The sequence below is a fragment of the Aedes aegypti genome, chromosome 1 (genome assembly GCF_002204515.2).
Source record: "Aedes aegypti strain LVP_AGWG chromosome 1, AaegL5.0 Primary Assembly, whole genome shotgun sequence".
Classification (NCBI taxonomy): Eukaryota; Metazoa; Arthropoda; class Insecta; order Diptera; family Culicidae; genus Aedes; species Aedes aegypti.
In genome coordinates, this window is record NC_035107.1 from 268,497,605 (window position 1) to 268,511,561 (window position 13,957).

The window sequence follows — 13,957 nt, forward strand, 5'->3', positions numbered from 1 at the left end:
TTGTTTATTCTACCATCCATACTTTAGAATCTCGAGAAAAGAAAAAAGTTGGATGTGCAACGCTTTTCAAATGCGCAATCAATGGCAGAAACAAGGTGCGCGATTCTAAAGAAGGGTGACACTGCAAAATGGCTTGTTTAACATGATGACAAAGTTACGATGACACCTTGAAATTGAGCCTGCTTTTTTTGCTGTCATCTTTGGTTGCGTTCTCCGTCAGTGTGCACTACTGGCTTAGTAATCAACAAACGCACCGGTCCGTCAGCCGAGAGAGTTGAATGAATTTTTAATATTTTTAATTCACCTCCACCGATGATGGCATGGCATCACACCGACGACGACGGTGATCGAGCCATTTTCAATAAGCTTATTTATTTATATTTACATTTGCGAATGCGAACTGCGCACTGACACTCGCCTATAGCTGTGCGAGGCCCGTCAGCAGCAGCAGTACCGCATCGCACACAGTGGGGCTACGTAAGATTTAATTTTAACCCGCGTAAGCAATCAACCGGCGGCTTTCGTCTCTGCTCGGGCTTGCACGGTCGCTGCGCGGGGCATTATACGAGTTTTTTGGCCCATTTGTGAGTGCTTCGCGCGCGCACGGTCGCTCAAATTTAGCAGTGACATCAACTTCGGACCGTTGCGGTGGTGCACGTACCTCTTTGCCGTCCATCAGGTCCTCCTTGCCCATCCCGATTTTGGTCCATCGAAGTAGACATCGTTTTTTTTTTATTTCTCGCCTAGCACCAAAGCCGGTTGCCATTGGCGATCGTCGGACAAAGAGAAACGTTAACGAAATTGACAGCCATGGCGGAGGCACAACCGTTGTTGTCCACTTGTCCGCGCCCGCTGTTGCGCTAATCAAAAAAGTAATCACAACGCCATCATTAAACTGCGAGTATGTTGATCTGAGCGCGTCCTTGAAGTTGTCTGCTTCCCTGTTCCCTGGTTACAAAGCGGCACCATGCCTATATATGCGTACTTCCAGATCAGGAAGCTGTCCGTAGCTTTAACTTTCGATGCTGTTTCTTGAGATCATAACGGAGCGCTCTGCACTTCCTCATATCGCTGGCAACAGTTGAATGACCAACCAACGACGACAACGACGAATTCACACACCCATCGTCATCGATGTGCGGTCGTCGTGTGGTCAACACACATAGTAGGTATTGCGGCAATTGCGTGCGATAAAATTGTGAAACCACACGGCGAAGCCTCGGAGCCGGAAGTTGGTGGTTGATGTGACACCACCACGACCAACGTGTTACAAGCCTTATGGGAAGCAAAAATGGCAACGGACGACCTCGATCGTGAGAATATTGATAACGCAATGAGTGGGACGGCCTGAATGCGCCTCTCTTTCGCCTTCTGAGCAAGAGTTCTAAATAGTTTTCATTGAGTATGGCTAGATTGACTATCTTCAACTGATTGACTGGAACTCAATTGTGTTCGTTGGCATCTAGAGTACAATTATGCTTAAACTTCAGTCTACATCTGTTCGAATATCAGATTAGGTCTCAGTTTACATTCGAATCTCAGGTGAGATTATGTTCGAATCTCAGATCAGATTCTGTTCGAATCTCAAATAAGGGATCATGCACAAATTACGTCACGCTCCAAGGGGGGGGGGTCGAGCCAAGCGTGACAAGCCTTACAAAATTTTCGTAGGATTCATACAAAAAGTGTGACAAAGGGGGGGGAGGGGGTCGAAAAAGTTGAAATTTAGCGTGACATAATATGTGTACCATCCCTAAGATTCTGTTTGAATCTCAAATTAGATTCTGTTCGAATCTCAGATGAGATTCTGTTCGAATCCCAAACAAGATTCTGTTTGAATCTCATATAAGATTCTGTTCGAATCTCAAATGAGATTCTGTTCTAATCTCAGCTGAGATTCTGTTGGAATCTTAGATTAGATTTGGTTCAAATGTCAGTTGACATTCTGTTAGAATCTTTGATGAAATTCTGTTCGAATTTCAGATGAGATTCTGTTCGAATCTCAGATGAGATTCTTTTTGAATCTCTGATGAGATAATGTTCGAACCTCAGATGAGATTCTGTTCGAATCTCAGATGAGATAATGTTCGAACCTCAGATGAGATTCTGTTCGAATCTCAGATGAGATTCTGTTCGAATCTCAGATGACATTATGTTCGAATCTCAGATGAGATCATGTTCGAATCACAGATGAGTTTCTGTTAGAATCTCAGATGATATTCTGTTTGAATCTCAGATGAAAATCTGTTCGAATCTCAGATGAAAATCTGTTCGAATCTCAGATAATATTCCGTTCGAATCTCAGATGAGATTCTGTTTTAATCTCAAATGAGTTTCTATTCGAATCCCAAACGGGTTTCTTTTTGAATCTCTCGTCTTCTGAGCTAGAGTTCTAAATAGTTTTCAATGAGTATCGCTAGACTGAAAAGCTATAAAGATGACTGGAACTCAGTTGTGTTCGTTGGAATCAATCGTTGGTACAATTATGCTTAAACTTAGTCAACATATGTTCGAATCTCAAGCTCTCAGCAAACACTTTGCCATATGTGCAAATACTTGCCAAATTTAGACAAATTTGTTTGTCATGTGTTTACTGACCAAATATATTTGCAAAAGCATTGTTGCACAAATATTTGCCTAACTTTTTAAACACCAATGCTTACAGATACGACAAAATATAACTTCGAAAGTATGCCGAAACTAATTTTATTTGGTCAAGTTTGCAACTCCGTTCAGTTTTCGAGTAACAAACATGGACAAATATGAGTTTGTCAGATGTTTGTCCATCGTGTACTGACCTTTGACAAATAATAGCCAAACGGCAAACATTGGCCAAACGTCTGAAATGTCAAATAGCCAAATATTTGCTCACTTGGCAAAGTGTGTAATGCTAGCTTCAGATTAGGTATCAATTTACATTTCGTTCAAATCTCAGATAACATTTTGTTCGAATCTCAGATGAGATTCTGTTCGAGTCTCAGAATAGTTTCTGTTCGAATCTCAGATGAGATTCTGTTCGAATCTCAGATGAGTTTCTGTTCGAATCTCAGATAAGATTCTGTTAGAATCTCTGATGGGATTGTGTTCGAATCTCAGATGCGATTCTGTTCGAATCTCAGATGTGATTCTGTTCGAATCTCAGATGAGATTCTGTGGAAAGAGAATCTGATGTTGGGTCTAGCTCGAGAATTATTTCGTATCTCGTTAAAGATTTTGTTTGATCTCGTCCGAAATTCCATTTGAATCTCGTTCGAGATTCCATTTGAATCTCATTCGAGATTACACTCGAATTTCATTCGATGTTTCGAATATGGTTTGAGATCCCATTAAAATCTCGTACGAGATTCCATTCGAATCTCGTTCGAAATTCCATTCGCATTTCGTTCATCTCGTTCCAGATTCCATTCGTATTTCGTTTGATAATCCGTTGGAATCTCGTTCGAAATTCCATTCAATTGTTCTAGATTCCATTCGAATCTCCTTCGAGATTCAATCCGAATCTCGTTCGAGATTCAATCCGAATCTCGTTCGAATCTCCTTCAAGAATCCATTCGAATCTTGTTCGAAATTTCATACGTATCTCGTTTGAAAATCCGTTGGAATCACGTTAAAGATTCGAATTGTGTTTGAGATTCTGTTTGAATCTCGTTCGAGATTCTGATCAAAATACGTTCAAGATTCTGATCCTTTTGATCGAGTTTCGTTCGAGATTCTGATAGAATCTCGTTCGAGGTTGTACTTTAATGACGTTCGAAATTCTGGTCGCAGCTTGTTTGAAATTCTGATCAAATCTCATTCGAGATTCCGTCCAAATTTCTTTCGACAATCGGTCCATATTTCGTTTGTAAATTAATAGGTAAATTTAATTCGAGATTCTGTTCGAACACACGGAAAACATATTTTTCTAAAACTTGAGTTTAGATCTAGGGATGTGGCAAAAACTTTTTGAAAATCTGTCAATGAGATGCTATCTGTATCTCAAATGAAATATTATCAGGTTTAAGATCAAAACCATTTCTAGCAAGTGCCCACAGAGCTCATACGCCGGTGGATGTTTTCGCCAGACCACGTGACGCCCTCTAGACTTCATCGCCTTGCAAACTTCTTATCAGGACGGTTCCTTATCGCCACTCCAGCAGGTGCCGAGATGCCGAGAATAATTGAGTGCAGTCCTGCCGAAACGTAGGCCGTCACCACTTTTGTTGACAAACACTTCTCAGGCTGAAATGAAATGAACTTGCGAGTGCGGTTGCCTCCACGCAAGCAACTGCCTACCAGCCATCCATCGATGAATGATGATGATGAGTCATGCAGTTGAAGTACCGAGCCAGCAGCAATATTGTACCAACACAGTGACGGCCGCGGGAAAAATAAATGAGGTACACACCTGAGCACTTGCGCGCTAACTGACGTTGCGTGAGTGTGTGCTGGTCCGGTGCCCCCTTGCGACGAGACGAGAAACGAGCGGGTCGTTTGTAATGATTGATTTTCATTGTAGGAACCCATGAGATCCAGTTTTTCGCGCGGCCAAAAGAAAGACCCTAGGGTCGCTTGAAGGTTGTTCGGCGCGATTTGCAAGCTGTGTGCAACACAGAGTAGGCCAAGCGCTGGAATGCAGTTTGGCACCGTGAGCAAGTTTTTACCGGGCGATGCGGTCGCAGGCTACTGTGTTCGCGTTCTACTTCAAATGGGCCGTTGCGGCAAGGTTGCGTAAGATCGCGGTTGCGCCGTTAAAATGCTGGTTCGTTAAGTCATTAACCTTGTTTAGCGTTTTGGAAAAAGGTTGGGGGGTACTTACCAATGAATTCGAAAGCCTCCTGGAAGTACTGCTTGATGTTCTGGTGCGGGGTGTCACTGGCTGGGATCTGCTTGTACTCCAGGCCCGGTTTCAGCAAACTGGCTGCGGGTTGTTGGCAGGTGACGTTTAGAACGTAGTTGGCTCCGACCGTTGATGGGTCGATGGCATCCCGGCCGTTGCCGAGCAGAAGATGGGGAAACACGGGCGAAGCGGGATGCGATTCGATGTCTGCGCGTCAATGAAAAAGAAAGGGAGAAGGGGGAAAGTGGCATTAATTGGATCAAATTTGTATGAGTCATTGATATCGATTGGCGGTGGCAGTTGGTCGAGCAGTAGATTGCTAGTGCGGGAACCAGGCAGCAAAAGTACTTGTGGCAATAAATTCCCAGCAAATTAATATAAACACTAGCCCTCCCGCAGGGCTGTGCATTCCCGGCGGGTGCGAGAGAGCGAACAACAAGGCAATATCACAGAACGGCGATAACGAAATACATCAATAAAGTGTTTTCGGTTGCCGAGTACACACATGCAGAGAAGTTAAGAAATCGAACGACGCAATCAGTCGGGTGTGGATGATTAAAATTGACGTCCGATCCGAACGCGGTTGACGAGGGGTTGGTGCGAGAAATGAGTCACTGTTTGACACTTTCGTTGTCTCTGGGGCCGCACGTCAAAGCCAGGCGATAAGAGAGCGCAACCATCAGGGGTTTCAATCAAGAGAAGGCGATATTTATTATTTGTAACACGATATATCGGTTTCCCACTTTTGTGCTAGGCCGTTGCTGATGAAATGTACGTTTTGGGATCGGTAATCGAATCAATTGACAGTGATTTCCGCTTGAAAATGACACGTATTCTTCGATGGACAAACATATGGGAAATAGGGTCCTAAAATTATCGATAAAATCTTTTCTTTATTTGGAAATATGATGGAGCGTGTTCTTAGGACTACTTTAGAAAATTATCACTCTCAAATTTACGACTAATTTATATATAAACATAAAAAAATAGTTGAAATTTCATTTCTGATAAGATTTGAAATTCAGGGGCGTGCCTCAACCTCCAAAAAAATTTTTGGGACTTGTAAATTGAGTGAACATGTAGGTAATTTAAGAATAGGTTTAATCTGAGAATCATTTGAAATAAAATTGTTATAGGCCTTTAGAACCCTATCAATTGAACACTCGCGAATGCCTCATCAATCACGGAATGCTTACACGAGTGCCTTTTCGCGGATAGCTTCGATTCGATTAAGTGTAGATCAGCAAAAACTTTTCGATGATCAGCCAAATTCAACCGATCGCGCAGTGCTTCGACTCGGTGTCATATTAAATTGCCATCATTGCCGTCTACCGCACGGCTCCCAGCACGTGTTCGGTGCAAATGTAAACCATTCATTAGAGCGACAAATTAGGAATGAATGAGCTGAACAATGTGATTCTTAATTAATTGAATCGTCGCTCTCGGCGGCATCCAGCGGGCAGATTTCTGCCCGCTGCGCAATAACTTCGCTTAATGATATTTTCTCTCAGCCGTGCCTTCAATCAAACCGCTAAATGTGACTCATTTTCGTTTGTAGATAATCAAAATATTCCAAATCAGAATGATCAACAGTGATGCTGTACAGTTGTTTTCGCTTATCTCGTTGTCATGTGATCTGGTTGTTTACTTTGTCACTTGGCACGAACAGACATTGACCGGGGTCCCCTCGAGCACGCATCTTCCAATAGGTTCTCAGTGTAAATTGCTATCAATTGTGCAAATTATCATTGACTGATTGACGCGGTGCTAAAAATAGTCAACCATACACGTGCTGCCCATCGTCTTGAACACGGGAATCATTGTTGTCAACTTACAGCATCATCATCCGATCCAGCGCTGTATTATGCCATCAAAGTATGCCACTTTACCTCGTTATGACAACGAGCTCAGCAAATGATGCTTATTTTGTCTAAACGGAGCTGATTTGCTTTGATTGCTTTGCTGCACCGCCACCTTCGCTGGAATTCGTTTTCGTTGAGAAAACTCTCCTAGGTAACGTGCCCACCAAACCAGTAGGCGGTGAAAACGGCTGTCCAAAATCTATGGTCACACTGACAGAAAGCAGGGGTGTGTTTGCGGAACTGACGGCCTGCATCGGACAATCGAAATTCCTCACCGGACTGATCATCGCAGCGCCGCGCATTCGTCTCACTCGTCGTGAGTGGGAGTGGAGTGCTTTGCGTGATCGAACTAAATGGGTAGATGAATATAAAAAAAGATCGTAACTTGTTAGTTCGGCCGAATGAGAGAACACACGCTCACAGATAAACGTCTTCGCGCGCGGGTGAGACCAAAAATAACAACAAAAGCACATTTGGGAGCGAAACAGGTTTTGTTTATTATCCAAGAAGGCGATGCGCAACTATGATTGGCTTTGCGCCATTGTCGTGATTGACTACTTTTTTTTCGGAAACAAAGCGTGAGTAATATCGCGAAGAATTCGTTCACTACTCGTCACCGAGCAGTCACCTGCTCAGTAAAATTTATTACTTGTTTTGCAGCCTTGCTGATAGTATTTTTTTATAGTTTTTGTTTGACAACAGAGACGCAGAGAGCGGTTTCAATGTTCGATAGCCTCTCTACTTTGTGTGTAGAGTTACTTGACCGTCCTTGGAAACAGCGGGACAGCTGGGATGAATCAACGGTAGATCTACAAGAAAGAAAAGCCAAAAATCTCTTTCGTTTATTTATAATGTGGCGAATAGAAAGGCTAAATAAAGCAGCACTGTGAAATAATCTCTTGATTCCGTTTCAATCGGAAATTTCCGAGTGACGTTCGAGCGTTTGACAGTGTCCGTTGTATGCTTGATGGTTGATCGTCAACAGGTGAAATTTCTCACATCTCAGCGCTATTTGTCGACTCCGATCGGATGGTGCGTGAGGCAAACGCATTCGTCATCGGTAGTTGCCAATCCGGGAAGAAAATAGCGCTTGAGCACGATTCCATGGCATGCTGCCGTCTGGCTGCTTTGCATATCATTAATCAAACTGTCTGCCAGCACTGCAGTTTGACAGCTACTCAAAAATTTCGTTGTTCCACGCATCAAATTCTCTCACGGTAGGGGCAGGAAACGCATAGCGAGAAGTCGTGCGAACCCGCTCGGTATGAATTTATTTATTTTCGAAAATGACATCATTTTTTCACTGAGCTTGACCGCTACTTTGCTTAAGCCGCTGCCGATGAAGCGATGAGTTCATTTATTCTTTTAGTTTGCGCATCGCTGCAAAAGGATCGGTGCTGCGCTGCTGTTTACCGACTATACGGTGACATACGGCGTGAAGTATGTAAATATTGGCAGTAAAATCGGGACTGTAATGGTCCAAGAATCCGAAATAGAACTCACGCTCGGTTAAATTTCGGCAATTTTCCGCATTATTGAACCGCCAACAGAGGTGTGACAAAATTTCAATCGTTATTGCTCTTCGAGCGCGGATAGCTTAAAAAATGCACAGACATTCCCCCGGTGACCAACTGGCCAACTGGCGAGTGGAATATTTTTCAAGCTGTCGATTTTATAAACCGATCCAATTTGTTTTGATTGTCCACTTGTGGCGGCTCCGTCCGACAGCTACCCGTGCAGGGGTGTGTGAGTTGAACTCGCGGCTCCGTAGTGTGGAAGTGCATATCTCGAAAACTTATTCATACAGACTCAAGTCAAAAAAGTATACAAACTTACTTTATCGATCCTACGTGTTAAGCAGGCGGAATTCTACACGTACCGCTCTGTACCAACTCAACTTTTCACTTTTAGAACGTTTAATTTCCGGATTTACAAAACGACGAAAGTAACATTTTCAACTTTCGCAACCTAACCACTACTTTCGCCGCCCCGCTGTATGGAGAGACAAAGTGACTTAACCACGAATCAAAACAAAACACTACTTGAGCCGATTTTACACTGGTAGAAAAACGTCGAAAGTAACTGAATGAAACGGCTTATCATTTTCTTATAATTATTTTTGTGGGAAATAATAGAAACTACCTAGTTTTTGAACGTGAGCTGAGTGCATGCAAAATTTGAGCGAAGTACACGGCAAAAAAATGTTAAAAAGGTGATTCATTTTAAAACAGTTTAAGAAGATAAATTGTGATTTTTCCTATTTAATTTTCTCAAAACCGTATAAAAGTTACTTACGTCGATTTGAAAAAGTAATCAAGATATGATTTACTAAACAGAAAGCTGAAATCTGCGAGTGCACCGTGTCGATTGGTGTGATCGTGTCGGGTCGCTTGCTGAAGTGATTTTTCCATCAACCGCTGGCACACAAATGCACAGATAGTTTACGCCGTGGCGTTTTGTTTCGTATTGTCCATTAGCATGCTGATTGGTTTACGTAATTCACGCGTGACGTGCAATCGACGGTGTACTGCGCTGTCAAAACGTGCGCTTCTCGCTGATTGACAGCAGTGCTGCTATCATCATACCACGTAGCGAATTTATATAGCAGGCTGCGATAACCTTTCGTGAGTTATCAAACCAGACAAACCACATGTTCGTCGTTGTGTTATTTTTTGTTTTTCATCATTCATACAAGTAGGCGAGTTTTGCATGCATACGCTATATTTACGCTTATTCAATGTGCTCTTGGATCGCTTCTCCATTCTTTGTGTGTGCCGTTTTTTTCTTGAATGAAACTCAATCCGATTTCGCTCTATTCCACTGAACGATCAAACCTCACCGAGTTGTATGTGAAGCGAGAGCGATGTGCGGTGAGCAAGCACAAAAAACCGTGAATGTGGGAAAAACAATAAAATTTCATAATGAATAACCATGAATGAAAGTGCGGTCGGAGTGGATGCATCGGCCACGTTCTCGCTGTTACATTTGTCACGATGTCACATGCGCGAACGGCTTCCGAAGATTATAGTTTACAGCGTGGACATGAATTTTACATCTGTTTGACGCGTTTACAAGGGTAAACAAAGCGAGCGAAACGGATCGGGGAACACGTTCCGCCGATGTAGTACTAGAATGCATATCTGCGTCGCAAATCATAACATTCTGGCAGCCGGGATGGAGAATGCGTCGATGGAAGACGACGTCGACGAGCGTGATATTAATGAGCTACATATCGTGGAATGCCATGTCCGATGGAGGCAACGCGCCTACGCATCTGTCTTCGGTTTAGCTGGTATCATGTTCATTTCCTGTTTGTTTGAAGGAATACCGAGAATCGTCGCCGTTTGGAGTGGACGCGGTATAGTGTCGTCCGTAGGTTTACGCAGGGGTGTCAATTTATGTACTATGACATTCACGTCGAACTGCTGGGAAAGTTTTCTTGTACAAATCATTCACACATAACCTACTTAGATCAAGTCAATTGTATCGATCAATATAACGAAAATCACTTGAACATCCCTAGCGCACCATGGATTAAATCCCGCGACAAAATGCCAGCCTAAGCGGCCACCGGCTGTAGAATGAACTAAAATTGCTGACTTCCTCATTCTTGGTTGATTACGACGGCCAAACTCCAAACATCACCGCTGCGGCGAACGGTGCGGCCCGAACGAGTTCGTTAATTCAATTAACGAGCCCGGGTCCGGCGAAGGAAGACGAGATGGAAAACAGAGATTCACTTACCGTAGGAAACGGCCGGGCTGGAACAGCTGCGTGCCAGCGGGATCCGGGTGCCAGGCGTGATCGATGAATCATCACAGGTATCTTTGTGCCGTTTGTGCGGATTGTGGATTGCTGCGAAAGAAGTTGGGAAGAGATGCGAAATGTGCATGATTAGAATGGTAGAAGATTCTGCATTGGGCAGAAGGCAAAGCTAAGTCCGGGGCAATTGGGTAGGTCAAGAAACGAGTGAGGGATGTTGCTCGCTGAACTATTCTAAACGATCACAGCAACATTGCCTCTCTTTGTTTTCTTGCTCTTTCATCTATAACTGAGCTGCGTTTACATCTTCCGATGCGGTTTTTTTGTACGACCCGTTAGGCAAGGATATTATTTTGCGATCTATAGTAAAAAACTTTTCAAAAGCTTCAGTATTGCACTGTCATAATCGAAAGAGGGCGAGATATGAATATATCCTTATTGTTCTTTAGGTCGTTAAGAAAAGTTCAGCGAGATTTTATCTGTCAAAACTTCTAGAACAGAATGACTCTAAATACTTATTTCTTGTTGAAAATTCGGAAAATTTCTTGAAGAAATCAGCAAGATTTCTTTTAACGATCCAAAAGAAATCTTGCTGATTTCTTCAAGAAATTTTCCGAAGTCAGTTTCATTTGAAATAATACTTCTTCTTACTATGAGAATGGTCCTGAGATTTGAGATAAAATTTTGTTTTTATTAGATGACAAAGATAGAGCGTGTTCCTGCTACTAGTTTGGCAATATTTTTTTCACTACAATATTATGCGTAGTGCGAAAAATCCTCTCACCGAAGATCTAAAAAAACTAGTGAATAAATTGTCACCCAACACGCAACAACAAAGACATTGTCACCTCCTATTCTTGTTGCAACAATTTTATTCCGCAACATCAGTTTATCATCACTTGAACAGAATATGACAAAAATCGATCACCACGTGCGCACCGATTTTCTGGGCTTTGCATTGCAATTTTCGAGATCTTTCTCCGTGTTGGTAAACATTGACACATTATCAAACAGCATTCATAATACAAATTTGGTTTTGTGTTTAAAATAATCGATTGTTCGTTAGTTGAAAAGGTTGCAACAATGCTGCGCTCTGTGATTGTCATGACAAGTTTGCTTTTGATTGTGTCCTTATCCGCAACAGTTGCGACAAACGGTTGTGAGCGAGCTTGCTTTGTTGTTTGTTTTTCGTCTATTTTGATGACAATTTGATTCACTGCAGTTACTTCAAATCGGTTTCGTGTCTTCTGTGTCATCATTACTTGGACAATCAGGAATAATTGCACAGAAGTCATTGGTTTGGACCAGTAGCATTGGTTTCGCTGAAAAACAAGCTAACATGCGTAAGTTTTTGGTTTTTGTTCATTTAAATCTGATCTATTCCAAATGATATTGAAGTTCATAAGACCACAAATATCATTCGTCGAAGGAGAATCTGACAGTTTCACCATGGGGCAACTGTTAAATTCGAGGCAGACGGAAGATAGGTGAGCAATGCTTTAGTTTAAATCACACTAGAATTTCAGCTTATCTGTCAACGAAGCACAAAAGAATCCATAGCTTATGATCAGCGCTTACTGCTGATGAAAATACACAGCATGGATTTGATTAAAATTGGTCACGCATCCAACAAAGTACGTATCTGTGCCCAAGCAGCCACTCCAGGAAGCGAAATCCCAACGCAAAAGAAACGCGACTACTTTAGCGATCAGCCAAAGTACTTGGCATGATGGTTGATATGGTGATCTCAGCCAGTCAGTGGCAGCAAGCTGGGCGCAAGCAAACCCCGTTTCCTGGGTGACAGCTCTTTGTTTACTTTTTGCTCAAACCTGCTGCTCCGATGATGGCGCTGATTCATGGTGATAAAAATACCCCTCGATCGGTGATCGCGCGCGGCACACCTGAAGATCGCGTGAACTGGGGGATGCGAGGAGGGCTGAGGGTGGCACCGAGCCGCCGCCACGAGTGGAATCCAGCCAGCGCGGAGTTGCTCCGTGGGCTTCGAAGCGAGAAACTCGTTTTCGTTACGTGCTACCATGGCTCCAGCGGCTGTGAAGAAATCCAAACTGGCAGCCAGCCACGAAACAAACTTGGAAAGGTCGTACTTCTTTTTTCTCTTTTCTGTTTTATGTTGGTGTTGACGAAGCAGGCTTCTTTCGTTCGGGCCGGAGTGTTGCTGCACTCCTATATTCTATTGTGGTAAACGGTCATGATGGCCAGAGGCAGGAATGAGGATGGCGAGGCAAAACGGATTGGCATTTTTGCTGGTTGTATGCCTCAGCTTCGGAGTGCGCACCTTGCAATCGAGTTGCGAGCTCAGCGGGATGTTGGGAGCTGTTTTTTGTTCGCCAGAAGAAAATGGCTGCCACTTGTAACCGAAGTAGGCCTTGTCTTCCTGCTTTGCACAGGTGGATTTCTGAAAAGTGGATCGCTCAGTGAAAATCACTTTCCAAACAAAATCCAGACGCTGAACATCAAACGTCAAAACTACTGACTGCTCGAACAAAGTAATAAAAAAAGCGGGGCTTTAAATCTGAAAATAGTAGCCGCGCAAAACGTTACCGAAACAGACAATGTTTACAGAAGCATGTCCAAGCTGCGAATTTACGACCTACGCGGTTCTGAGTGAGTCATTCTGTCAGGTCAATCCACGATCTCCGAGGGGTGTTCTTCGCACCGCCGGCAGAAATTAATGTTTTATGGCACCATTTCAACATTGCAACTCTCATTATTAGCAAATCAAGCGTAAATCAGCGTGATTTATGTGTGAGCGCCGTCGAAGAGTTCGGAAAATGCTATGGGATGCGCGAGCTGCTCGTTTTCCTCCGTGTCTGCTTAGCATCATTTCCAGAAATCCAACAACCAACAAGATTCGAGCAAACGAGCAATCGATACAATCGAGGTGGTATGTTTCCCTTCACTCACGAGGTCGCTTCGCTCCGTGGTTGCGGCGAGAAGCTTGCGAAGGAGTATAAAACATAAAGAGCTGTACACGCAACTCGGCAAGGCCGTCTTCGTCCAGCAGGTTCGACTTCACTGCACGCCAATGGCTCTGGCCAATGTTATATGAGCCGGCAGCTCAACACATCGTTCGCGTCCTTCGCCGTCCGTCCGTCCGTCCATAGCCTACTACAATTAAAAATAAACTTCTTATAAACATTTATACTCTCGTTTCGCCACCTTGGCACCCTCCTCGCAGTGGAAAAAAGTGAAGAGCTCTTTGCATGGGCGATTGGCCGTTCGCGGTCTGCGCGGTTCATGATGCTGGCTGGCTATGACTCAGATGTTTATAGGGAGATTTAATTTAAAAATAATACATCCATTTCGGATCAACCGCAAGGCGGCGGCGGTGGTGGCGGCTGCTCGTCCGACTCTAGGTTCGGTCGATCTTCTTTTTGATCTTCTGTTCAGCAGCGTATATGCAGATCGTTGCAGACGGCCGGACGGACGAGGCACAACATTGGCAGACCCCCTGGTTTTGCGCTGATGCTTTCGTTGCTGCAGCAGCCGCGAG

General features: G+C 43.6%; 1 protein-coding gene across 4 annotated transcripts in view; it reads right to left on the reverse strand.

Moving 5' to 3' along the window:
• LOC5573328 (dual specificity protein phosphatase 10) overlaps positions 1-13,957 on the reverse strand; it is a 33,568-nt gene that overhangs the window by 14,351 nt on the left and 5,260 nt on the right. For all 4 annotated transcript variants that reach the window (XM_021837773.1, XM_021837770.1, XM_001654498.2 and 1 more), the window contains exons 2-3: positions 10,426-10,536; positions 4,799-5,026 (exon numbers count right to left, since the gene is read on the reverse strand). In XM_021837773.1, the coding sequence (XP_021693465.1) occupies positions 4,799-5,026; positions 10,426-10,536 (339 nt within the window). The remainder of the gene's footprint in view (positions 1-4,798; positions 5,027-10,425; positions 10,537-13,957) is intronic.